General features: G+C 35.3%; 2 protein-coding genes across 2 annotated transcripts; both read right to left on the reverse strand.

Moving 5' to 3' along the window:
• Nucleotides 1-239: 239 nt before the first annotated feature.
• On the reverse strand, nucleotides 240-14,472 carry LOC148046258 (vomeronasal type-2 receptor 26-like). Its single transcript, XM_087714631.1, has 4 exons — nucleotides 14,443-14,472; nucleotides 6,977-7,152; nucleotides 5,490-5,781; nucleotides 240-1,202 (listed from the first exon to the last, which is right to left on the reverse strand). The coding sequence occupies exons 1-4, from the start codon at nucleotides 14,470-14,472 to the stop codon at nucleotides 240-242; spliced, it is 1,461 nt and encodes a 486-aa protein (XP_087570757.1).
• Nucleotides 14,473-14,756: 284 nt separating this feature from the next.
• LOC106548764 (vomeronasal type-2 receptor 26-like) lies at nucleotides 14,757-25,779 on the reverse strand. The gene is made up of 7 exons (XM_087714632.1): nucleotides 25,536-25,779; nucleotides 24,388-24,592; nucleotides 23,592-23,883; nucleotides 21,003-21,872; nucleotides 19,290-19,517; nucleotides 17,355-17,481; nucleotides 14,757-15,658 (listed from the first exon to the last, which is right to left on the reverse strand). Exons 1-7 carry the CDS (start codon nucleotides 25,777-25,779, stop codon nucleotides 14,757-14,759), a joined length of 2,868 nt encoding a protein of 955 aa, XP_087570758.1.
• Nucleotides 25,780-26,704: the final 925 nt, after the last annotated feature.

Raw genomic sequence — 26,704 nt, forward strand, 5'->3', positions numbered from 1 at the left:
TAGTTTTGCAAATGTTGATCTCTTGGTTTCTCTGTTCACAGATTAGATGGATTTTTTTTAAAAAAAAGAAAATCATTTACATCTTGGTCAAGTGCTAAGTTTACTTAAACAGAGTTAACATTTTTGCCTATATTCAAAGGAAGACATTACCACTGCATTTATACTAGTGAATTTTCCAACATTTTATTTATTCCATATCATGATGTGCATTAAATATTAACATTAAGCATGAATTTCCTCTAAAGGAAGTTCAAGTTCATGTTCAATGTGTCTGCAAATTTATGGACAATAGATGGAAAAGCTAGGGATAAAATTTCCCATACTGCAAATTTGAAGCCTTTTACCTGCAGAGAATGCATCATTTTGGATTGATCCATTCTTGCTTTTTGGCTGAGACTTGATGCAGTCATGGCATGTAAGGCATAGGCCACACTATGGACAGCATTGTATATACTGTAGCTATGGCCAATCATATTCATTTCAAAAAAGGGGCCAGGTACATTCTGCAGCTTTTCCTTGCCTGTGCACATGAGTCCTTCAACTTTATCCTGAATTCTATTTGGAAATGCACAATTAAAGACATGTTGCCAGAAGTCCATCAAAAAGCCATCCTCTTTGTTATTTAATGGCTTCTGACTCTGAATGAAATCTTGAAACCCATGAAGTTCTTTGGTGTGAATTGTAAAGGACAGAGCACCATGTAACAATCTTAAACTCCAGGTCCTTTGATAGTTCAAAACACTGAGCTCCATCTGAGTAGTCATTATCCATACTTTACCTTTTAATGGATTTATATATGATTTTTGCTCTCCAAATTCAGAAATGTGGGGAAACCATATCAAAAACAAAACAGAGTAAGATACTCCATAGAACACCACTGTATTGGCTTTGCTTGCTGTAATAACTTCATACATTTTTGCTCCTTGGTTTAACATGTTTTCATGTTCAGCAGAGTAATTTATTCCAGGGAACATTTCTATAAAGGCAAAACAGATGCCTTGATTGGAAAATGCTGGAATAATAGCATGCACAAATCTTTCTCCTTTGTCATCGTCCATAGCAAGGATCCCAATCCATGTCCATAAGAAATAGAGAAGCAAAGAGAGGATTCCAACATGCTGAAGATTATCCTTAGGGGCCATCTGGTAGAAAGACAGACCTGGAGATTTATCATTTATCTCTGGAGCTGATCCATAAGTGATCTGAATATAATTCATTAAATGAAATAGATTACTAACAGCATTTAGACAGCAAATTCTACATTGCTATACTTTGAAATCTACTACACTTTACACATATTTACAGAAATACTATGTATGATGATTTAAGATGATGGAAAACCTTAATTTCTTCAGACAATTTTAAAATACAGTTCAGATCACCTCTTGTCTACCTTGATACTATTAACTTCATCTAGTATCATCTCAGATACTGAAATGTTTTTTTTAAAAAAAATGTGTCCATGATCTATGACCATCTCACTCAGAAACATAACATCAATTCTAGTTTTACACCAAGTACACTTTCAATGATTATGAGATTATAAGAGGGCCTTCCATTTTTTTCTTCTGTTTTAATTTTTTAAAAAGCCAACACAATTCTAGACTGCACAAACAGAGGGATAGAATCAAGATCACTTGAAGTGTTAATACCACTTTATAATGCCTTGGTAAGGACACACTTGGAATACTGTATTTGGTTTTGGTTGCCACGATGTAGAAAAGATGTAGATACTCTAGAAAGAATGCAGAGAAGACCAATAAAGATGATTAGGGGACTGGAGACTAAAACATATGAAGAACTGTTGCAGGAACTGGGTATGTCTAGTTTAATGAAAAAAAGGATTAGGGGAGACATGATAGCAGTGTTCCGATATCTCAGGGGTTGCCACAAAAAAGAGGGAGTCAAACTATTCTCTGAAGCACCTGAGGGTAGAACAAAAAGTAGTGGGTGGAAAGAGAAGCAATTTAGAACTAAGGAGAAGTTGTGAATGCCCCAACACTGGAAGTCTTTAAGAAGATGTTGGATAGCCATTTGTCTGGAACAGTATAGGTTTCCTTCCTAGGCAGTGGGTTAGACTTGAAGACCTCCAAGGTCCCTTCCAACTCTGCTATTGTATTCTATTGTAATTGTGTCTGATTCTCAGAGACTGATTGGACAAGTCGCTGCAATTTTCTTGACAACTTTTTTAGAAATAGTTTGCTATCTCCTTCTTCCTAGGGTTGAGAGAAAATGACTAGGCCAAGATTACCCAGCTAGCTTTGTGCCTAAGGCAGGATTAGAATTCACAGTCTCTAGCCGGATGCTTTAATCACTACACAAAATTGTCTCTTCCATCAATTTACTTAATGGTAAATAAAGCAGTGAATTTAGCCGAGGTGGTGCAGTGGTTAGGGTGCAGTACTGCAAGCCACTTCAGCTGACTGTTATCTGCAGTTCAGCAGTTCAAATCTCACCGGCTCAGGGTTGACTCAGCCTTCCATCCTTCCGAGGTGGGTAAAATGAGGACCTGGATTGTTGTTGGGGGCAATATGCTGACTCTGTAAACCACTTAGAGGGGGCTGAAAGCCCTATGAAGCAGTATATAAGTCTAACTGCTATTGCTATTGCTATATTATTGGAGACAAATTCTTATGGCAGACATTTATTTTACAAATTAATGTGTTTTCCCAAAATTTAACATCAGTGGATGGAAGCTAGGATTTAAACCCATAACATCTGTAAACATTACAAAAATCCATTAAGAAAATAACTGGATTTGTCTCTATCCTGTAGATTCCATTAAATCAGGAGCATAAAATATATAATGATATTGGGGAATATCAGGAATTAAGTTATGATATACATTCAGAAAGATTATATTTAAAAGAACATTCTACAAAACATCAGTTGCACTCCTATCTAAATATACTTAAATGAAACAGAAGGAAGGAAGGAAGGAAGGAAGGAAGGAAGGAAGGAAGGAAGGAAGGAAGGTAGGTAGGTAGATAGATAGATAGATAGATAGATAGATAGATAGATAGATAGATAGATAGATAGATAGATAGATAAATCTACATCTCTCTGTCTGTCTCTCTCTGTGTGTGTGTCCCTTGACATGCAGGTGGCACACAGAGCCATCTCTGCAACCACATGAGCTGTTGCTCCTGCTCAGCACCACTGTGCATGGCACATGCCAGCCAGCTGATTTTTGGGTTTCTGCCAGACATGTGTGGGGACAGGGTGCATGCGGGAGATGCACACACATGCACAGATGGACGCACACATGCATAGAGTAGTATGTGCATGTACAGGATCATGCACGCATGCACAAGATCATGCCCAAATGTGTGGGGTACAGGAGGAGCACAGTGGCCCATGCTTGTTCCCAAGAGACTGCAAGGAGACCTACCAGACCAAAGGGGCATCATGGGGGATTCACGTGACACTATAGATATAATTCATTACTCTTCCTGTCTAATACAGGATTGGGATAAATAAATATCTGAGCAACGCTGGGTTATCAGCTAGAATGAAATAATTCACTACACTTGATTACATACTTGGCATACTGCTTCATATGTGCATGCACAAACCCTAAGTGAATATATATTTGTATATGATAGCAGTCAGTCCCAATCTGATATTAAACTAAAGTTTTTGGGGCTAAACAATCTCCAATATTTTTAAATACAGTTCTGAGAATTTTGAGGGAGTTTGGGAGGACTTTTGCAGTGCATTCTTTAATATGCTGTAGAATTCACTCTGTCAATTTTATCCTTTTTGTTTCTTCGATCCCATAAGCTCCCACCTCACTTTAAGACCTTGTGAAATGTTCTGACAGGGTAGCGATGTTCCAATATCTAAGGGGCTGCCAAAAGAAAAAAAAGGGTCAAGCTATTCTCCAAAGCACCTTAAGACAGAACAAGAAGCAATGAATCAAAACTAATCAAGGAGAGAACCAACCTAGAAATAAGGAGAAATTTCATTTGAGTAATAATAATTTCCTGAGGAAAATACAGAGAACTTTTCCACAATAAATCAGTGGAACAGCTTGCCTTCAGAATTTTTGAGTGTTCAATCACTGGAGGTTTTCAAGAAGAGATTGTACAACCACTTCTCTGAAATAGTATTAGTCTTCTACTTGAGCAGGGGTGGAACTAGATGACTTCCAAGGTCCTTTCCAACTCTGTTATTCTTTTATTTCTAATTCCTCTTTTAAAAACATGAGTACTTTTCTTGAGCCTATTTATCCAACCAAAGAGCTCTCATCTCACAATGTTAGTCTGAATCACCATCAAATTGATTATGAAAATCTATATATCTGGTTACAAAAATAATGTTTAATGGATAAACAAGTGATTCTAAGAGGGACGAGACATTTGAAGCATTGTTACAGAAGAAAAATGTAATATCTTGGATCAAGGCATGAAAAAATGAAATTTAGTAGATGCAACCGTCAATATTCTCCCAACTAGCAATTGAATCTGTACAGTATGCCCTGATGAAAATGTTATTTCTGTATGATGAAAGGAGAGGTGAATATTAGATTGTCTGCCAGATCATGACCTCTAGATTTTAAGACCTTGTGATTACACATTGAGTCATGCAATTGCTTAAAAATTCATATTTATAGGAAGGAAGGTGGCAAAGATGTTTCTCTCTGTTGATTCTAAAGAAAAAGAAGATAAATGAGCCTAATATATTGTTTCATTGCCTTTATTGGAACGTTTTCAGAAGAATAGATGATTCACATTTCTTTCTTGACAATTTTTCATTTTTCTATTGGAAGAATTCAGATAGAAATTTGACACTATAAAATCTTAGTTAGCTCACCATATCTAAATTGGCAACATTATATTAGCTCTAATGCCCAGGTAGGGTGGATCACCAAGTCAATGGATTCTCTGAAATATAAGCAAAGATCAATTGGGTTAATACGGTGATGAAAGGTATCAGGATTCCCAGTGTTGTGTACTAGAACTGAGAAATAAGTAGCAATTAGAGAGAGAGAAAACAAACTATTTATATATTGGAATTTCCATGAAAATTGGACAGGTAAATTCATAAGGTCACCAGGAAATTGAGCTTGATCTGGAAGATATGTTATCATTCTTCCAGTAATTGAGTAGGATATGTGGATTTCCAGAGGAATAAATACTTTCTGTCTGATATTAATTTTCTCCAACCAATATTTTTTTCAAGCTAGAATAGTTCTTTGAGTAGTTTTATTTTAAAATGATTGTTTATGTTATTTCTGATCCACTTATTTCAGTTTCTTGAATAGAAAAATCCAATAAGGAAAGATAAGAATGAAACAAAAGCTATGAAGGGCTAAAGATATTGTATATCTAAGAAGGATGAGAGACAATAAGATTGTAATTTCCTTCCTTCCTTTCATTTGATTTGTCTTTTATTTTAGGAAAAAACAATCTTAATATAAATAAATTAACAACAAAAATAAAGCCTAATTCCAATGTTACAGTATAAGAGAAAAGCCATTATCTTACCTGCGGAATTTTGTAGACATCCAAAATATTTGCCATATGAAGGGATGTTTGGGCATCAAGTCCTCCAATGACTACTATTAAGTTATTTTGGATACCACATTTATAATTGGGCATGAATCTATCTGATGTAGATATCAGCTGTGTTATGGCGCGATATGTTCTCTTTGCATTGAAATAGCTGTCATAGATGTGGAAACCCAAGGAAACATTAGGTAGCAACTGAGAATTTTTATTTATTTCCTTTACTGCAAATGCCAAAGCCAGAATGTGCTGATAATGCTTAGTCAGGATGCTAGAACAAGAGTTGCATTATAAATCAGCAGGATAGATTATATTCCACATTTCTAAATATTTCACATTAAATTTATGTTATTATTATTATTGAAACAAACCTTGCTCTGGCAGTTACATATTGATAAAAGATAGATTTTACCAGTGTAAATTATTAACTTTATAAGTAGAGTACTTCATTTGAGTTCTGTCTTTTTTTTAGATGATTATTTATCAAAATAATTTAATTATCAGTTCAAATGAATATGGAGAATCACATACCTTTGTACTAATAATATCAGGCCAAAATACTGGGCCCAGAAATACAGGATTCATTTGATAGAAATGCAAAGGAGGGGCTCCAAATACTAAATGGTTGCCTAATCAGATTTTGACCACACAGCAGTATATATCTCTTTTAGAAAAGAAAGATTTATAAGATCCATGTTGTATCTAGGTGTACATTTCAAAGAAAGTCATGCTCCCCAGGAGATTAAAGTGCTGTTCTGTATTGTTCAAAGGTTGAAAAACCAAAACATGCAAGTTTTGGATTGAAAGCCAGTTTGTTATAGTGATTAACCAGGCTAGAAACAATGACTATGAATTCTAGTCTGTGAATTCTAGTCACACCTTGGATACAAAGCCAACTAGATGACCTTGGATTATACCCTGTCATCCCCAGGAAGATGTCAATGGTAAACTGATTCTGAAAAAAAAATACCTGTAGGGACATGTCCAGCCAGTTTTTGAAGATTGAACAGAATTGAATGGAAGGGGAGGGGGAATTATAGATAGGGAGAGACCAAAATTACTGCTAATTGATGCTTTCTTCATAAGAGATTTTGGAAGTAGCTGATGCTGACTACAAAATGACTGGATGGCTTGGAAAAATCTCTATTTCTGATCATGTATAATGTAAATCTACAGTGTTTGATGGGGGTAAGCAAGGAAATTAATTATCCCTAGGACAGATGTATTTGTGATTTTTTGGCAATGAAAATAGAACAGGTCAGGGCATAGAAGAAGAGAGAATGGAATGACAGAACATTTGCTAAGGAACAAATATTTAAAGGCAGTTAAAATCAAGCAACTAATTTACTGCCAAATCAATACTTTATATATAGTAGCAATCTGCTTCTTAGTAAGCAGGCAGGAGACTATTGAAAATATCTATATTAAACTGTAGATGTAAGGAAGGAAAATGAAAAATTCCTTACCTAAGATCCTGATATACCACTGGTGGAGGTTCTACATCAAAAGTCAAAGGATCAGAAACAATAAAAGTTAGAGAAACAACAGCACCAATGATGAAATCTCCAAGCTTATAATACTTATGAACTGGAGGTTGTGGATCACGAACATAATGTCTGAATACATGAACCTGGCAAGCTATCTGAGAAAGTAGCAGCATCAATAGTATCATCATTTTGAGTACAGATACAAATAATCCAAATCAGGTCTCTTTTTTAAACTACAATGCTTTAATTAAAATCATGATTAAAATAATTTTATGAATAAACATTTCAAGTTTTTCAAGTTATTTAACTGGAATATATAAAGTAGGAAATCTGAGACCACAGACGAGTAATTTTGTTTGTCTCAAATCTTTAGCTCTTCATTATACCTTTTGTTAAGGCATAATGAAATTGCACAGGAGAATTAGACAAACAACAGGATTAAATTAGTGATTAACTCATAATAACCATTTTACACTTGGGAAATCCTTATGTTCAATTTGTTTATTACAAATGAACAGAACCTTACCAGCCCTAACAAAGGACACTTGAGTTTGAAAGATCTATTTCAAGAAACAGACAGAAATTTTAGGAATATTATTTGGGACTACAAAAGAAATGTTCATGCATAAAAATCTTTCACTTTTGTATTCTCTAATTTTTTTCAGGTTTTAATGTCTCAAATTCTGAGACTATAGTTCTGAGTGTTGTCATTCTAATCATGCAAAAATGATAAAGTACAGAGTTATGAATACTATTGTTATTATTTATATTATTATTTGTGTCCGTGTGTCTGCGCGTGTATTGCCTGGGTAAAATTAATTTTGAGAAGCCTGTGTCATCAGTGCTATATATTGTAAACATCTTATCTTGGTTATGGCAAGAAACCTTCAAAATTTTGATTTTATTCAGTGCAACAAAAAAAATTCTTTTTCCCTTCTCTTATAATTGTATTATGGGAATTTTTTATACTATCCTTATTTTTTATTTTTTTTATTAACAAACATGTAAAATACACACACACAAAACTTAGATGTATACCACATTTATATAATACAATACGAACAGGAACTTCCTGTTCTTTATAATAGCAATTATCAATCGATACCGCTCACCTTATATTATTTCCCTTTCTATTGTATTTCATTTGGATTTCACCATTCTTAACCCTCTTATTTTACTCATAACTATTATTTTTTGAGTTTTGTTATATTCCTTCATGATTTTTGTTTCTTTCCTCCATCCACCTATACCATTTATCCCATATCTGGTAGAATTCTGATTCTTCTTTTCCCTGTATTTCTTTAGTTAGTTTATCCATTTCAGCACAATCCATAACCTTTCTTATTATTTTATCTTCGCTTGGAATTATTTTGTTTTTCCATTTCTGGGCAAAGGCAATCCTTACCACCGTAATTATATGTAGCATTAAATACTGGATTTCTTTTTTGTATTTCACAGATATTATTCCTAAAAAAAAACAACCTTCAGGTTTCCATTCTATATTAACCCCTGTTATTGCCTCCAGCCAATTTTTGATCCTTTTCCTAAAAATTTTAGCCTCCTCACAAGTCCACCATAAATGGTAATAAGTTCCGTGTATTGATTCGCATTTCCAACATTTTGGGGAAGGTATTTGTTAAGATTTTAGCTAACCTTGGTGGTGACAGGTACCATCTGTAAAACATTTTGTACTGGTTTTCCTTGTTTGCAACTGATAAGTGTCATTTTTAAATTTGTTCCCAAAATTTTTTCCCATTTGTCTAATTCAATATTACAGCCAAAGCTCTGTGCCCATTTTATCATTTGTTCCTTCATAATTTCCTCTTCCATTTTATACTTCAGGAGGAATTTATATATTCTCCCTATTATCTTTCTATCTGAGCTTTGAATAATTTTATCTAATTTGTATGGTTCTGTTTCGATGTCATATAATTTAGTATTTTTATTGTATTTAGTTTTGATTTGGAGGTAAGTTAGCAAGTCAACTTTCATGTTCTGATCTGCCAATTCTTCAATTGTTTTTAAATTTCCCTGTGTATCAATTAAGTCTCTGTATCTTAGCATTTTGTTCAAATCTATAAAATTTGGGTGAGTTGTCCTTTCTGTCGGTGATAGCCAATTTGGGATTTTCACATATGGATTTTTTTGATTTTGAGCCATTTTTGCAATAACACTCTTCTGATTAAATGATTTTGAAAGTATTTGTGTGTTTTATTATTATCATCCCATAGGAATGTATGCCAGCCTGCTTGCAGATCATGGCCTTCTAAGATCAAAATTATTTTATTCTTTAGCTCTATCCAATCCTTCACCAGTGTTATTGTTACTGCTGATGTGTATAGTTTAGTTTAGTTTACTTTATTTGTATACCGCCCTTTTCCCTGGGGGGACTCAGGGTGGCTCACAATTCAGGGGGAGGGGAGGACAAACAAGTTACAGACACAAAGACAATACATCATTAAAAAAGCACAGCAGTCATACTATTCAAGTGGGGCTGAAGTCTTTAGCCCCAAGCCTGTCAGGACAGCCAGGATTTAAGGGCTACGCGGAAGATCTGGAGGGTGGTGAGGGTACGAATCTCCACGGGGAATTCGTTCCAAAGGGTCGGAGAAGCCACCGAGAAGGCTCTCCTCCGGGTAGTTGCCAGCCAACATTGGCCGGCTGATGGAATTCGGAGGAGGCCTAATCTATGGGATCTTATTGGCCTAGTGGAGGTAATTGGCAGTAGGCGGTCTCTCAAGTATCCAGATCCAATACCATGAAGGGCTTTGTAGGTGACAACTAGCACCTTGAAGCGCACCTGGAGATCAACAGGCTGCCAGTGCAGCTCGCGGAGGATAGGTGTTACGTGCATTGACTTTAGTTTAATCTTTGCTTTTCATCCCTGCCAAATGAACCTAGTGGTTATTTTGTTTAATTCTTGAAAGAATGTTTTACCCGGATTAATAGGTGCGCTTGCAACAGGAATAGGATCTTCGTAAAATATTCATTTTAATTGTCGCTATATGTTCCATGAGTGATAGCTGAATGTTTTTCCAATTTTCTAAATCTTTCTTTATTTGTATCACTAATTTATTATAATTATCTTCTTTAATTGTGGAACATTTTGCGAAACACCCAGATCCTCAAATATTTCACTTTCTTAGTTATTTGCATTCTGGTTGCTACTTCCAGTTCCTCTTCTTGCATTTTTGTCATGTTCTTGGTTATCATTTTTGTTTTGTCTTTATTGATCTTTAGTCCTGTCACTTTGCCATATTCTTCTAATTTTTGAATTAATTTCAGGCTGGATTCTAATGGGTCCTCTAGAACAAATACTAAGTCATCAGCATAGGCTTGAGCCTTATATTCTTCATTTTTGAGTCTTAAACCTTTTATTCCCTGGTCCTTCTGAATTTCATTTAATAAAATTTCCAAAGTTAATATAACCAGCAAAGGAGAGAGTGGACATCCCTGCCTGACTCCTTTTTTTATTTCAATTTTCTCTGTTAGATCTCCATTCATCAGAACTTTGGCTGTCTGGGTGTTATAAAATCGTTCTATCATTTTTATAAATTTTTCTCCAAATTTCATCTTGTCTAATAGTGTTATTATAAATTTCCAGATTACGTTATCAAATGCTTTTTGTGCATCAAGGAAAACCAGTACCATTTGTTTTTCTGGATGTGTCTCCTAATACTCTATTATGTTTAGGATGACTCTCGTATTATTTTTAATGTGTCTGTGAGGTAAAAATCTGTTTTCATCCAGGTGTATTTGTTCATTTAAAACCTGTTTAATTCTTCCTGTCATAATTGCTGCAAATATTTTATAATTGGAGTTTAGTAATGAAATTGGCCTGTAATTTTGAATTTCTTGTAGGTTGGTTTCTTTTTTGAGGATTAGCTATATTATTGCTTCTGTCCATGATTCAGGTATCTTGGCTTTTCCTAAAACTTCATTAAACATTTCCACTCCTAGCTCTTCCAATATTATTTTGTTATATTTGTATAACTCCACCGGTATTCTGTCTGGTCCGGGGTTTTTATTATTTTTCTGGTTTTTCAGGACTAATTCCACTTTGGCTAACGTTATTGGCATGTTTATCGCCTCCTTTTGTTCTTTTCAGATTGGTGTTATCTTTTCTGTGTTTAAATAATGTTTTATTTTGATTTCCTCAATACTATCTTCCGTGTATAGTTTTGTGAAGTATTTATGAGTAATATGCTTCTTTTCTTCCGCTTTATATTGAATTCTTCCCTCATCATCTTTTAATTGATATATCATCCTTTTTTCTCTTTCATTCTTCAATCTGTATGCCAGCCATCGTCCAGGTTTGTTGGCTTGTTCAAAGTAATTTCGTCTAGCTGCTTTAATTTTCTGTGCTAATTCCTTTTGAGTGATTAAGTTGATGTTATGTTTTATCATCTCTCTTTTTCCTTTTTTAATTTTATTCTTTGGATCTTTCTGTAGTTCACCTTCGGCTTCCCTAAGTTCTTTTTGCATACATTCTTGTTGCTCTTTTGGTTTTCTAGTTTTTCTTGCCATGTAGGCAATCGTGGGACCTCTTGTGTATGCTTTCATAGTATCCCAGAGATTTTGAATTGAGGTATCTTCTTTTTTATTTATTCTAAAGAATAGTTTTAATTCTTTCCCCAGCATTTCAGTGTATTCTATTTCATTTACAATATTTGAATTAATCATCCATCTTTTTCTTCTTCTTTGATCTTTCCATCTTAATGTTATTGGATTATGATCTGCCCACTCATTTGCTTCTATTTCAATTTCGTCTAATTGATTACATAACCCAGATGAGATCCAAGCCATGTCAATTCTTGATAGAAACTGATGAGGGTTCGAATAAAAGGCATATTGCTTTCTTGTTTTGTGCCTTTCTCTCTAAATATTCCATTACCATCTCAAAAAAAGGATTTGGGTATTGTATTTTTTTTGTTTTATTTTTCTTTTTGCTTTCATAGTCTATTTTTTATCCACTATTGCATTATAATTCCTAATTAAGGAAATATTTTCATAGTCTAATTCATTTATTTTGTTGTGTAATTTCCTATAGAATTCCTCTTGTTTCTGATTTGGTGCATATATGACTATTAATAATATTGGTTTTTCTGTTATCTCTCATTCAATCATTAGCATCCTGCCTTCTTCATCAAAGTAGATTTCTTTGGAGTTTATGATTTATAACACTTTGGCTTGCTTTTGGATATAATTTGTATTTTGTATGAAAAATGTAAGTGTAGCAGCACAAGAGAAACCTGTAGGCATGAAGTTAATGGTTACTATCCCAAGAGCAGAGATTCATTTGCACCTCTGTGGTTAGAGCTTTCCCCTTGAAGACCACATCTGATAGTCCACAGATGTCTCTCAATTGTATCAGTTATACAGGTATTCAATTCTAGTAATATGTATGTATGTATGTATGTATGTATGTATGTATGTATGTATGTATATATCAGCTTCTGCCACCATTGGTTTTCTTGCATCAGGCTTCATGGTTCAAATTTATAATCCACTAGGTGTCACCATCTCCTCAGTATCACTGTTAGTGTCAGTCAGTTAATACAACAAGTCCAGCAGAAAAGGGAAATAAAGGGGAGTGAGTAAAGTCACCCTCTAATCATTCCAAAACAGTCCTCTCTCTACTCTCTCTGGTACTGTTCTAAGTTCCGAGGTGAATAAATACCAAATACTTGTAAGTTCAACAATTCTTTGGGAAAACAAAACAATAGAAGAGCAAAAAGAAAAAAGTCAACTATCAACCCAACTGTTAAACAAACTTTTCTGTGCCTTCCAAGTCTTCTCAGCAGTTACTATGTTCTACTCCTGTTGTCCATGCCGGGTTTTCGTTCTCAGTTTGGCCAATTCCTTCAAGTTATTCAGCTGTCAATTCCAACTGTCTATGCTCTCACTTCTTTTCAGCAAAATTCTGAACTACAAAAACAGTCTCCTTCCCAGAGCCTTTGTGTTGTCCTCTTCTTCTTTTGGTTGTCAATAATAATAATTACTTTCAACTGCTTTCTCTCTCTGCTTCCTTCTTCTGTGGTCGCCATCGCTCCAGTCCTAACTAAATGGCAGGATAGATCCTCATCCATTTAGTGGGTTTCTCCTACCCACTGGGGGATTTGCCTTATCACCCCAACATCTTCAGAGTTTCCCCCTTAATCTGCTGGTCCCTTCAGGATCCACAGCGCTCAAAAATGAGCCCAAACAAAGAAGTTAGAGTTAGAGGGTAGGAGAGCTCCTGTTCATCAGCTCCAAGCATGATGACATCACCACAGGAAGTCCTATCTATCCTTATTTTTATACTACCCCTATTTTCTGTATTTGTGACATCATAAATTAACCCATATTGTACATTTTCTTTATATGCTTCTGCTTTTAAATCAGTGTATGCTTCCCAGAGTCACCATTTGAGAATTGTAGTAATATAAATCCTTAACACAAACTGTCAGTGTATTCATGCCTGGCAGGGACACAGTAACAAGGTCAGCCAATAAAAATGGCTCAGTAACAAGGTCAGCCAATGGAAGCTGAGACAGTAAGGATCCTGGGGGTGAATTGGCTGTGCTAAGCTCTGAGAACTGAAACTGAAACTAATCTGCTGCTGGAGTGAAATCAATCTCTCCTCTGCTTGTGTTTTGCTTGTATCTACCACATTGGAAGAATCAGATTTATATTTACTTCATGTATTATATCCAAAGCGAAGTTAATAAATCCTGCTGAATTAGTTACCTGTGTGTGCTTTTTGGATTTGATTTCTGCAACAAACTCTGACACAAACAAACACAGATATATATCAAAAAGGGAGAAAAAATATAAACAAATGTGAAGCACTACCACCAAATGATTTATAACACTTTGGCTTGCTTTTGGATATAATTTGTATTTTGTATGAAAAATGTGAGTAAGTGTAGCAGCACAAGAGAAACTTGTAGGCATGAAGTTAATGGTTACCATCCCAAGAGCAGAGATTCATTTGCACCTCTGTGGTTAGAGCTTTCTCCTTGAAGACCACATCTGATAGTCCACAGCAGGACAGAAAATTTTCAGTTCCTCAAGAAATGGTTTGAATGAAATTGAATGAAAGTTCATAGGTAAAATATTCTGAATATATAGAAGGATGCATTTTTGGCATCCCTTATTTTCAGTCTATTTATCTATCTTTTTATAGCCAGATTGAACAATACAGTTTCTATTTTTCAGCATTGGTATATACACACATTTCAATCTCTCTTTATACAGATGATGCTTTACTACTTTTACATGTGCATAGTGGCCTGATGCAGATATTTCATATGTTTTACCAAGTACTATTTAAAACAGGTCAAAATCAACTACCAAGATCATGGTGCTTGCTAAAAGACTAATGTTACATGTATATTAACTACATGTGTCTTAACCAAACATCATTTGATAGAGCAAGTCAAAGTACTCAAATGCTGACTTACTCTTTCTGTAACACCATTTGTAGAGCCCATCTTGACAATATTATGCGCATACACAGTCTCAGCTCTACAACTGTTCCATTTCTTCAAGGAAGCCCAATTTGTACCTTTACTGTTAAAGTTTTCTAAGCTAAGATGCATGTTCAACTCATTTTAGGAAGTCATTTAGACGATACATAATTTTTCACAAAAAGGAAATCTAACCATGCCAGCCATGCATAATATTTAACTTAAAGGGAAAAGAGAAAAAAAGTTATACATAGGAAACAAGAGAAGAAAACATCCAGAGAACCAGATTGTAAATTATTACCAAAACATTATTTCTTTCTTTTCATTAACTGTTTCCTACTGTTTAGCTCAGGCCTCCATAAAATAATGAAACACTTGGGGAGAAAAATGCATCCTAGCAATCCAGCACTGGAGGCTAAGATAGAGAAGATCTCCACAGCTACAGTATATTTTCCTTTAGTGCTCAGGTAAGTTGGAACAAAGGATAACCAAACACTGCAGAAAACCAACATGCTGAATGTGATAAATTTGGCTTCATTAAAAGTATCTGGTAACTTCCTGGCAAGAAAGGCCACCATGAAACTTACCATAGACAAAAACCCCAGATAGCTCAGCACAGAATAAAACATAGTCATGGAACCTTGATTACATTCCAGAACAATTTGATCTTCCATTGAGTCCATGTCAATATCTGGGAAGGGAGGAGCATTTGATAGCCATATAATACATATGCTTGATTGAATAAGGGAACAGAAAAGAACAATGGAATAAGCAAATTTTTTCCCCACCCATTTTTTCAATACAGAATTTGGCTTGGTAGCCAAGAAAGCCAGAACAACTATGATGGTTTTTGCCAGCACACAAGAAACAGCCACTGAGAAGATCATACTAAAAGTGGTTTGGCACAGGAGACACAAGATTTTCCCAGGCCGGTCAATAAAAAGCAAGGCTGATAGAAAGCAGAGCAAGAGGGAAATTAGGAGAGCATAGGTGAGGTCCCGGTTGTTGGCTATGACAATGGGTGTGTTGTGATGCTTCAGAAATATTCCAAGCATGAAGGCTGTGATCAGCGCAAAGGAAACAGCAAACAATCCTAAGCAAAGTCCCAAAGGTTCTTCAAAAGACAGAAAGCTTACAGTTTTCAGAATGCAGAAATCCTGGGTCTTGCTTGGATATTTTTCATTTGAACATTTGTTGCAATCATTCATATCTGGGGAGGGAGGGGGAATGAAAATTCACCTTCTAATACAAACCTTGCAAACAAATCACAAGGATTGCAGATTACATAATCAACATCTGTGACCTTCCCTGTTTAACAATGGCAACAAGGAGTGCTAGAATTTTCATTGATAAGTGGCATAATTGCATGACAGTATGTTTATGACCTCATTGACTAGCAGCAGAAATACTAATCCCAATCACTGTTGTTTCGGGAAGACTACCTTTATATTTTCCTTTCCTTCCATGTATGCCTATATATATATATATATCTCCAATGAATAAATTATATTCATATTTATGTGTGCATGCAGAAATAGATAGGATATGAGACAGATAGGAGGAGGGAGGGAGAGGGAGGGGGAGAAAGTGAGAAAAAAAGAAAGCGAGAGAGAGGGGGGAGAGAGAGATCTTTTTTATTACCCTTCTAGGTAATTATTGCATTATTTTTCATATGTACATTAGGTATATAATTAGCTAAAATAATTTAATAAATTAACTAAAAATAATTCAGTACTCATGACATCTAATTCTAATTAATTGAACTATTTTTATCAGGACTGTGAAAACTGTGCAATACTTCATCAGTTAAATAAAAATTTTGGCTGTTTAAAACAATTGCCTTTTCAAAAAAATCTCCAGAAAGTTACAAAAAACAATATAAGAGGTGGTGGTGGTGGTGGTCGTATCAGAAAAAAAAAGAAGCTGAAGAAATAGTCAACCATCTAGTTAGCTGCTTCAAGACTACATAGATTAGCTAAAATAGCAACATGACAAGTAGAAACAACGTACTTTTGAAGATATGCAAGAAATATTATTTTTCTGCAAGCAAGAACTAGTGGGACCATAAGATAAAGAAAGTATTAAAAATGAAGAAGCTAAATTGCACTGGTACTTTAAATTCAAATTTGAAAAACAGACACCTGCTACATAACATGCCAGATTTAATCATTGAGGTACATAGTACATTGGACCCTCCAGTCATGGCCATAATCCATTTCAGGACTTTGGTCAGCATCCAATTTGGTCGTGGTCAGAAGCATTTGTGACCTGAGGTTCTACTGTATGTAGTAACATCCATAATATATTCAATACATCTTCAATCAATTAAGACTAAAAATTAATCTAATGATGAGCCTACAATCTTCAGTAGCTTAATCTGTGGACCTGCATGGAGTTATTCAATATGTTTTTCAGGTGCAATGTTTTACGTCTGCATTTTCCCACTTCTTAGATGAAATTCATTTCTAAGAATGAGCTTGATATTCCTCAGGAAACACTAACCTATTTATTTCAGATAAATGTAAATAATATTATTGCACTCTAATTAACAATATTTTCCTTTCTTCTCATCTGATGCATGAGATTTGAGTGCTACATGTGGCTCTTATACCTTCTGCATTGCTTTTCTAGATAAGACATAACTTTCATTTGCCAAGCCTGCTTCAGATGATATAGATGGTACATTTGGGTTGGTTGCTTAAACTTTCAATAATAGGATGTGGTAAGTCAGCTGTGATTGTAAAGCACTATCATCATAGGTATCTCTTGAATCCTCAGTCAATAACATCTCAATGAATAGAAACAACAGACATTATTCCCAAAGAATCCTATCCAAACCACCAACAACACCACATTTTATGTTGTATCATAACATGACTGATAAATAGTTACATTAAGATGCTTACCCTTCTTGCTTGAAATCTTCCCTTGAGGACATGGAATGCAATCAAAGCAACAAAATGGCTGCCCCTCCCTCATTTTCTTCCTTGATCCTGGAATGCAACTCTGACTGCACAGAGAGATGGGTTGTGCCTAATCCTCCCACAACAAACAAACAAACACATTCAACAGATTAAACCTTAACCTGAAAATTATCCTCTTGGAAATTTCTCAAAGTTGCAAAAAGAAATGAAGGGAAATATCTTGTGTATTTCCAACTTCTTGAAAGTTAAATACATAGGAAAAGTGCACAGAGACACTGCGTTGCACAGAGGTTGTGATTGTGACTAATATAATTACATTTTATTGAAAGTCACCCAGAGTTGCTGGTTCATGGAGATAGGCAGCATATCAATTTAATAAATAAATCTCCTTTTCAAATATTCCCATCATATCAGGGGTCCAATACTATTTATCATTAATCAAATTTATTCATCACCTATTTCACTGTATGTGACTCTAGATTGTTTAAAAAAAGAAATCATAAAAGCCATATAAAAATAAATTTGAAAAAATGGCAAGAGAGTCCTAAAGTTACCAGCACACTCAGGGCTGTGCACCATTGAGTTCAAGCCTAGGTACTGGCAAATGTTTCTCTCTCCCAAAGTGAAAAGAAAAATATCTGCTGCAAACCCTGCAGGGTGTCAGGAAGGGCCTCTGGCCAGTAAATGCTCAGCTCTATCCAGTCGCCCTCACTTTACCCTGAATTAAGAAATTACAGGGACATAAAAAAGGAACTTTTTTTTCTTATACATTCTAATGAGCAATAAAAGTTGTAAGAACTTTTATTAAAAGAGGAGAATATAGTTCAAACATGGTTCCAGTATGGCCAATTACAGGCCAGGTGGAAAATAGACCAAAAAACTGGTTTTATCCAAGTTGAGGATAACTTGTTTAAACAAATAAGAGATCAAAGCTTAATGCATATAAAGAGGATATATAATGTATTAATACAGATGGATTCGGAAACAGAATTAGTTAAAGATTGTATGATAAAATGGGCTCAAAATATTGAAGAACCAATAATGTTGGATACATGGGAAAGAATCTGGGTAAGAAATGTGAAATTTACACAAGCTCAAAATCTGAGAGAAATTTTTTACAAGATGTTCTATAGATGGCATTTAGATCCTAAAAAGTTGGTTTGTATGTAACCGAATGTACAGCCTAAATGTTGGAGGTGTGGTTCTCTCGATGCTACATATTATCATATATGGTGGACCTGCCAAAAGGTTAAGGCATTCTGGATAAAAATATGGTGGGTTATGCAAAATATTTTTAAAAGAAGGATAAAGTTTATTCCTCAGTTATTTTTACTAGGTATATGTACTGACTTTACAATGGTAGAGACTAACTTGATTCTGCACATACAAAAAAATTGTACTTCAATGTTTTAATGATTGATGAATGATGAAATATTTGTGTTTTTTAAAAGAAATAAAACTCTTTTCTGAATTCAAAAAAAAAGTTGTAAGAACTTTAGAAGAGAATAATGACAAAGATAATATGAACTGTACATTTCTTCTTAAATAAACATAAAGTAACTTTTTGCATGTTAATATAATGTATATAAGTCATTACCAGCTTTAATGCATTGCAAAGGACTAAATCTACTTAAAATATTTTTTTCTTTCTGCAAACTAAATTTCTCAGTACAACCAATTTGACAAAACCAAGGTAAGCATGTTTAAAAAGATAGAAATCTAATAGAATAAAATGGGTTCCGGTTTCCTGTAATCATTTCAATTCAATCAATAGCATATCAAAAGTATAGAAGTTGGTTGAAATTCATTTGCTATAGATTGCCTAATGAGCGACATTAAGCTAAAGCAATATTTGACTTTAATGCACATGGGATTTCTTCTGAGGGATGTGCCTTTTCAAACATCAATAAATTATACCTGATTAAACCAACTATGCCATGTTATAATATTTTCAGTGATGGTGAACACTTTGCCTGGAATGGCCTGGGGGTCCACCCTTCCAACTTTCACGCGTTGAAAGGACTGATTGGAAGAAATGATCCAGTTAATCACATCGAATCCAGCTTCCAACTGTCCATCCTGATTAAAAGTGATAGTTTCCCCAGCACTATTGTTGAAGGAGATGGTCCTAACAAACTGGTGGAGCTGGATTGAAAGGGAAAAGACAAAAATAAAAGATAAGGTGAAAAATAAAAGATAAGGTACGATAAGGTGGATAGGTCATGCATAAAAACTTGCCAAAAAACCCATAATTTGATTTTTCTTTTCAAAAATTCCAATTTTACTGATACTATCGTAAAGGTAAAGGTTCTTCTTTCACATATGTACTAGTTGTTCCCCACTCTAAGGGGCAGTGCTCATCTCAGTTTCAAAGCCAAAGAGCCAGCGCTGTCTGAAGATGTCTCTGTGGTCAAGTGGCCAGCATGATTAAACCCTGAAGGGGCACAGAATGTTGTCACCGTCCCACCAAAGATGGTTCCTATTTTTCTACTTGCATTTTTACATGCTTTCGAACCACTAGGTTGGCAAAAGCTGGGACAAGTAATGGGAGCTCACTCTGTTAGACAGCACTAGGGACTTGAACCACTGAACTGCCAACTTTTTTGATCAACAAACTCAGTGCCTTAGACACTGAGCCACCAATTCCCTCTACTATCATACTGAAGACTAAAAAGACAGATGTCAATCATATTCTTTTAATGGCCCAATAATCCCTTGTAGAGTGGAGTCTGGGCAACTAAATGAAGCTGAATGTTTTCTGTTGCCCACACAGAGATTTTTTCCAGCAGATATATTCTCAGTATGAACTCACAGCCTCTTGATTGTGAGGCAAGACCTCCAGCTCCAGGCCACTGCACCGTTTCTAAATACAGACTTCAATGTACTCTTTAAACTCTAGTGAAGATGTTATCAAATACATATGTCAAGTTAAATATTTTCCTTTCTATCTAGTAATTTTCTCACCAGCTTTCTGGTACATCACCTTCATAGCTTAAGAAATATTTCAATAGTGAGTACAGGGATAAACTATGCAAATCAACAATGGTTTTGGAACATGAATTCATATATTTATTGTTCAAGACATATGATATTGGAAATAAGCTTCACCCACAAATGATTGCTAATAGTTCTTGTTGTAAAGGAATAGATTGGTGTTGTTTATTTACTGATTGTACTTTTATTGGCCAATGACAGAAATAAAATGCTGTTCTATCAAATATATGTTCCATATTAAACTATATTTGCCTTGTACCTTTAGAATAGACACACAGCCATTCTTGCTTTGACTTTTTCACCAGCTTTTTTGTTTAGTGCTGGAACTTTACTGCAGTAGAGGAGTTTCAATGCTGAGCACAGGAATAAACTATACAACATTGTAAAATGTAAAATGAATTCATATATTTATAATATAGTGCAAATGACATTGGAAAAGTGATTTCCATCTCAAATCTGCTAGAAGTGTCGAGCTTTTCTAGTCTTCAAAACAAAAATAAATGACTCTTGGGCCATACAGTAGTAGAAGCTATGCCTACTACTATTAAACTAGTTGGGATACAAAATAGATTGCAATGAGAAAACTCTTTCAACTTGGTTGAATGGGGAAAGTATTAAACTTATTTCAAAAATTACCTTCCACAAGTCATGAACCTTAACATCTACTCCTTTAGCCGTTCTTTTTCCCTTATATTTGAGTCCTCTAGTTATCGTAGAAGACATTTCACTTAAAGCATGGGCCACAGCATAAACAGCATTGTAGACATTGTAGCTTTGACCAGTCATTTGCATTTCAAAGAAAGTTGCAGGAAGACTCTGTAGGTCTTCTTTCCCTGTGCAAATTTTTCCTTTCACTTCATCTAGATGTTGATTTTGAAACACACAACCAAAGGCTTGTTGCCAGAAGTCCCTGATAAAACCATCTGGGTTGTGGATTGTTGGGCTTTGATTTTTAAGAAACAGTTCAAAATCTGGTAGATCATTGGAGTGAACTACAAAGTGCAAAGCTCCATTGGAAAATTCTGCATCCCAATCCTTTTGAAAAACAAATGAAGTGAGTTCCACCTGTGCTGTTAGTATCCATACTTTACCTCTTGGATTCTTAGTAACATGTTCTAATTCAGATAGATATGGAAACCATCTAAAAATAGCCACAGAGTAAGAATCTCCATTGACAACTAGTACATTGGCTTCATTGAGCATGATTTTATCATGTATTCTTGCTCCCTTTATCATATTTTCTCTTCCATCAATATCAAAAGATGGTTTAGGAATTTTTTCTATAAAAGAAAAACAAATACTACTTTGGGAGAACAGAGGAACAACTGTTCGGATAAATCTTTCTCCATCATCATTATCCATAGCAATGATACCAATCCACAACCATCTGAAATGTAGAAGCAAAGAGAGAATTCCTACATATTGGATTAATTCTCTTGGCACCATCTGATAGAAAGGCAGTTCTGGGGTTTTATCATCCATCACTGGAGGAGAGCCATATATGAGCTAAAGAGAGATATGGAGAAAAAGGGCAAGGGTCCAATAATGATGACATGACACATTGTCCAAATATTGTTGTTAATTTTTTTTTGTATTTTTAAACTGCCATTTGACCATGATATTTATCTCTTAACACAGAGTGTATTAAAAATTCATGTTCATTATCTTTCATTTCGTTCAAAGTAAATGGTTCAGTTTCATCCACTTTTTCCATATCATCATTTCCCCCAATTTTTAGTTTTTCCCATAAAGTCAATTTAGCATGAGAAAAATGCTAGACACTATATTACCTATGTTTCTATCTAACTGATTCCAGAGACTGTAGGGTATTAATTTATTTAGATCCTAATGCTGTCCATCCAACCAAATGTTTATTTGTGAGTATGTGTGTGTGTTCTCCCAAATCAAAAAATTAACACAGTTGTCTTCCTATATTTATTAGTTGACAATAGGTAAACTTAATGATATAGTTACAGATTTGGAAAACTAAACCATCTCTCATGAATTATAAATTACTAACTAGTAACTGTATTTTATTGAAGATATTCTCAGAATTGGAGAACCCTTAAAAATTTATAAAAGAATCTATTTCTGTAAAAATATTTTTCAGATATATAAAAATTGGAATCTTACATTATAAATTAATCTGGGAATAATATTCATTTTGTGAATATTCACATTTCCCCAACATTGCAGCAATGCAGCATTAAAAAGAAAAATGTATGCTCCATTTTACTTCAATTCAGCAGATTAAAAAAAGTATAATAATGATAGTTACTTAAATCTATTATAAATATAGATGTACTTTAATAACCACGCTTAGAATTGAAACTTTATTGATAAAATGTTATATTTTACTTTTTTTCTTTTTCTTTTGTTCTATTTTCCATTTTTAAAGCACTTTCAGTGTATTTTTTTTCTTTGACAATGTATCTATTACGTTGTGCTTTTCTCCATTTTTGGTTTTTATTTTAAAAGCAACAAAAGAACGCATTAAAATGTAACATTCTTGCTGACAATATAAACAGAGAATTATTTTCCCTGCATCTTGACACCTGTTAATGTATTACTGGTGTGGACTAAAAAAAAGGCATTTAACAGGTAATTATTTTGGCCAGAGGCATAATTGGAATTATAGTGTTCCTCTATAGTGTTCCTCTCATTAATTTATCTATTCAACCAGAATCACTCACAGGCTTGGAAATGCTTAACTCTATCTTAATTCATTTTGTCTTTCTGTGTTTTACATGCAATCCAGTTATTACTATTATGGTTAATTGCATAGTCAGCCTGATATTCAGACTGGGTTTGATATTTTTGTCTATGTATAAAGTCCTTTCCAAGGACCTGGGAGAGGCAGATATGGATGTTTGATAGTGTAACTGATATTGTTGGATGGAAGCTGTTCTGAGTATTTTTTTTACCTTTTACAATTGACTGATGGTGAATTTGTCAATGTCGAAGGTTATTATTATTCCTTTTCTACATTCTGCATCCATGTCATTAAGAATTTAATGACATAAGCTACAAACAACAGTATTGCATAGAAATAGTGTGCTATTTTCTTCCTTTTTTCAAATTGCTTCAACAATGGATGCTTTTCACCATAAATATCTTACTCCTTTAAAAAAATCAGAAATATCACTGGATATCTCTGCATATAGGCTTTTGTCTCAGATCCAATATTGCACAGATGTTTTATACATAAACAGAAATATATCTTACCTGTGGAATTTTGTAGATATCCAAGACAGTTGCTACATAAAGGGAGACATCTGGATCTAGTCCTCCAATGACTGCCACCAGATTATTCTGGGTGCTACATTTAAAATTGGGGACAAAGTTCTCAAATGAAGATAGGAGTTGTATCACAGCACGATAACTCCATTTTGCATTGAAATAACTGTCAAAGATGTGGAAGCCCATAGTGCAATTGGATAAAATCTGATGGTTTTCATTAATTTCCTTTATTGCAAATGTCAAGGCTGTAATATGCTGGTAATTCTTGGGCACCATACTATAAAGGAAGTTTTATTTTAATAGAGTATTTCTAAGAAAGGTGTCTAATTCTTATTCTATAACCTAGTGCATCAACAAAAATAATTGGACAGATGACTAACTTCATCAAACTATTCAATTTTTATAAAAACTAAAGAAAACATAATAATAGACCCCCTACAAATATGAGTGTTATAAATTGCTATAAAACATACCTACTATTTAAGAAAGAGGAAAGAATAGTCATTTCACAGTCTAACTGTGGGAAAAAGGAAAAACCTCAAAAGATATCATATTATCTTCCAGATTTGTCACATACAAAACCCAAATGCTTCCATACTTTTTTCTATAACAATAAATTTCACCCCATGTAAATAAGTAAGAAATATAATTTCTCTTCCACCAGCCTTTTTTTAAAAAAAATTGATTAACTTTCTGCATTACCCAAGACATATATTAAATTTGTAGCTGCTCAAAAATATGTTGGAATTTAAGAAATGAAAGTAGAATGCCAATTTCATACATAATTTCATCCAACACTGTTAGAGAAGGCTCTAGGTTAAAGGTTATTTTATCATCAATTATGTACGCCTGAGATGTAATGAAGCCAACAATAATATCTCCTGGTTGATTGTGTACATGAATTGGAGAATGTGGCTCCTTCTCTTTGCAGATCTTAGCATCAGTCACATTCAGTATTTTGGCAAGCAGTATTTGCAGCTGTAGAGCTAGCAACCCATACATATTAAAGAAAAGGATTGTGTACCCTTATTTCTTTGGAAATAATGTCTGTGAGTATGATAGCTTGACTTCTCCCCTTTGTTCCAAGATATCACCATGGTTTTTCTAAAATTGATGTGGTCTCAAGAAATCTGTAGAGATTTCAAGAAATATTATCAACTAAGGTTGTAATTAAAGAGAAATAAACCATGTTGGGAATTCCCATTGACGTGAAGTTGAAAACATGCCTTGCTTTAGAGGATCAACATGTTTATTGAAACTATAATGTTTTCACTACTTGTACAATAAGAAACTCTTCCGACTGTAATTCTTTCAAACATGAAGTAGCAATAAACTATGTGAACTAAATCTAGGATAAAATAAACTTTCTATAAGATTAGTAACAAAAGATTAATAACAAAAAGAGTTGATATACTAATGACTTTAACCATATTTTATATCACATTATTAAAGGGATCAGTAAGGTGGAAGGCAGAATATAGACAATATGAGAGTGAGCTACAGCCAAGGTAGTCAAGCAATTAGATCTCTCTCTCTCTCTCTCTCTCTCTCTCTCTCTCTCTCTCTCTCTCTCTCTCTCTCTCTCTCTCTCTCTCTCTCTCTCTCTCTCTCTCCCTCCCTCCCTCCCTCCCTCCCTCCCTCCCTCCCTCTCTCTCTATCTCTCTCTCTCTCTCTTTTGGGGGGGAGGTATGGAAAGGGCTGATGAGATTTGAGTGGCAAACCTGAGGGCTGGAGTTGACCACATACAATTCAGGAGTCAAGCTCCTTTCACCATCTGATCCCTCTTCCACTTGGAAATCAACCCTGTCTTCAGGCTGAAGATGGGACTCAGGCATGGAAATTTTACCATCCGTGTCAGTGGAGACCTCAGCGATGGGGGGCTTTGAGTTCTTGGAGTAGGGGCCAATGGAGATCTTAGGGGGCCCTCACAGTGTTTGGACTTGGTCCTGGCCTTGCGGGGACTTGAGTCCGTAGTCTTGCCCTTGTCTTTTTCTGGGGCCTTATCCTGAGGTAGTTTGGACCTAGAGGTTTTATCAGGCCTAGGAACATCCTCCCTCACCGGTCCACCCCTTTTCCTGGAAGCCACTTCAATAGGAGCAGAAGGAGGAACAACGGCTGGAAGGGAATCCCGAGGAGACCCAGGGAGACTGGCATCAGAGCCATTGGAAGCCATTTTACTCGTGATTGCAGAGTCACAAAATGGCCACCAAGGATTTTCCCCACCTAAACTGCTTCAAAATGGCCACCAGAATCTTCAATCCCCTGAGGGATAACAAGAGCGAACCAACAATGTCGGCTAATTTGCTATGGCCTCGTGATCTTCCTGAGGCCTCCATGCTGCCAGTGCAATGAAGATCTGTCCAGCAATGGCTGACAACCGCTGGCAAGGCAATGAAAGGCTGCAGCAGCCCAGTGGTGGCAGTAGTAGCTTGCCAGCAGCAGTGCAATGATAGCGGCCTGGCAACAGTGGCAGAGGTGGTGGCACTGGAAGCAGCACAATCAGCAAAAGTGGAGAAGCCACGAGAAGAGGTGAAGGTGGTGGAGATGATGCTTACTAATCACCATGCACTGGAACCGTGGGCCTATAGCTCCCTTGATGAGCCTGAGGGGCCAGGCAAGGGCCCTGATTCAGAAAACCACCCACAATGCTTCTAATCCACAGCAGATCCAATATAGGTGAATTTAAACTCTTTTTAAAAAGCCAATTAACTGAATGAAATGAAATTTAGAATAAAAATATAGCTAATTAGTAAAATTTTGCTGGGAGAGATCCAAGACATAGCCAGTCCAAGGATAAGGACTGAGTCTAAGCTGGGAGGAGCTAGCACAGAGGGCATGACTTATCAATTTGGTAGACACCGTCCCTATTGGATACTGGATGGAATAACCCATGTCTGGATGATGTCTTCACCGTCCTGAGAAGGGGCATATCAGGTAAGTAACCAATGCCCATTCAACCTTCGCCTTGTTGTATTTTGTTAGGTAAGCTCCCCATTGGGAGAGTGAGTACGTTCAGTGAAGCATTGTGAGAGTTGTGTTGGAGAACACACAAACCAGCATACAGAGACACTGCAGTTTAAATAGGCTTTTACTTTTAT

The sequence above is a fragment of the Thamnophis sirtalis genome, unplaced genomic scaffold, assembly GCF_051295495.1.
Source record: "Thamnophis sirtalis isolate CommonGarterSnake01/CBP01778 unplaced genomic scaffold, rThaSir2_p1.2 scaffold_4, whole genome shotgun sequence".
NCBI classification, from domain to species: domain Eukaryota; kingdom Metazoa; phylum Chordata; class Lepidosauria; order Squamata; family Natricidae; genus Thamnophis; species Thamnophis sirtalis.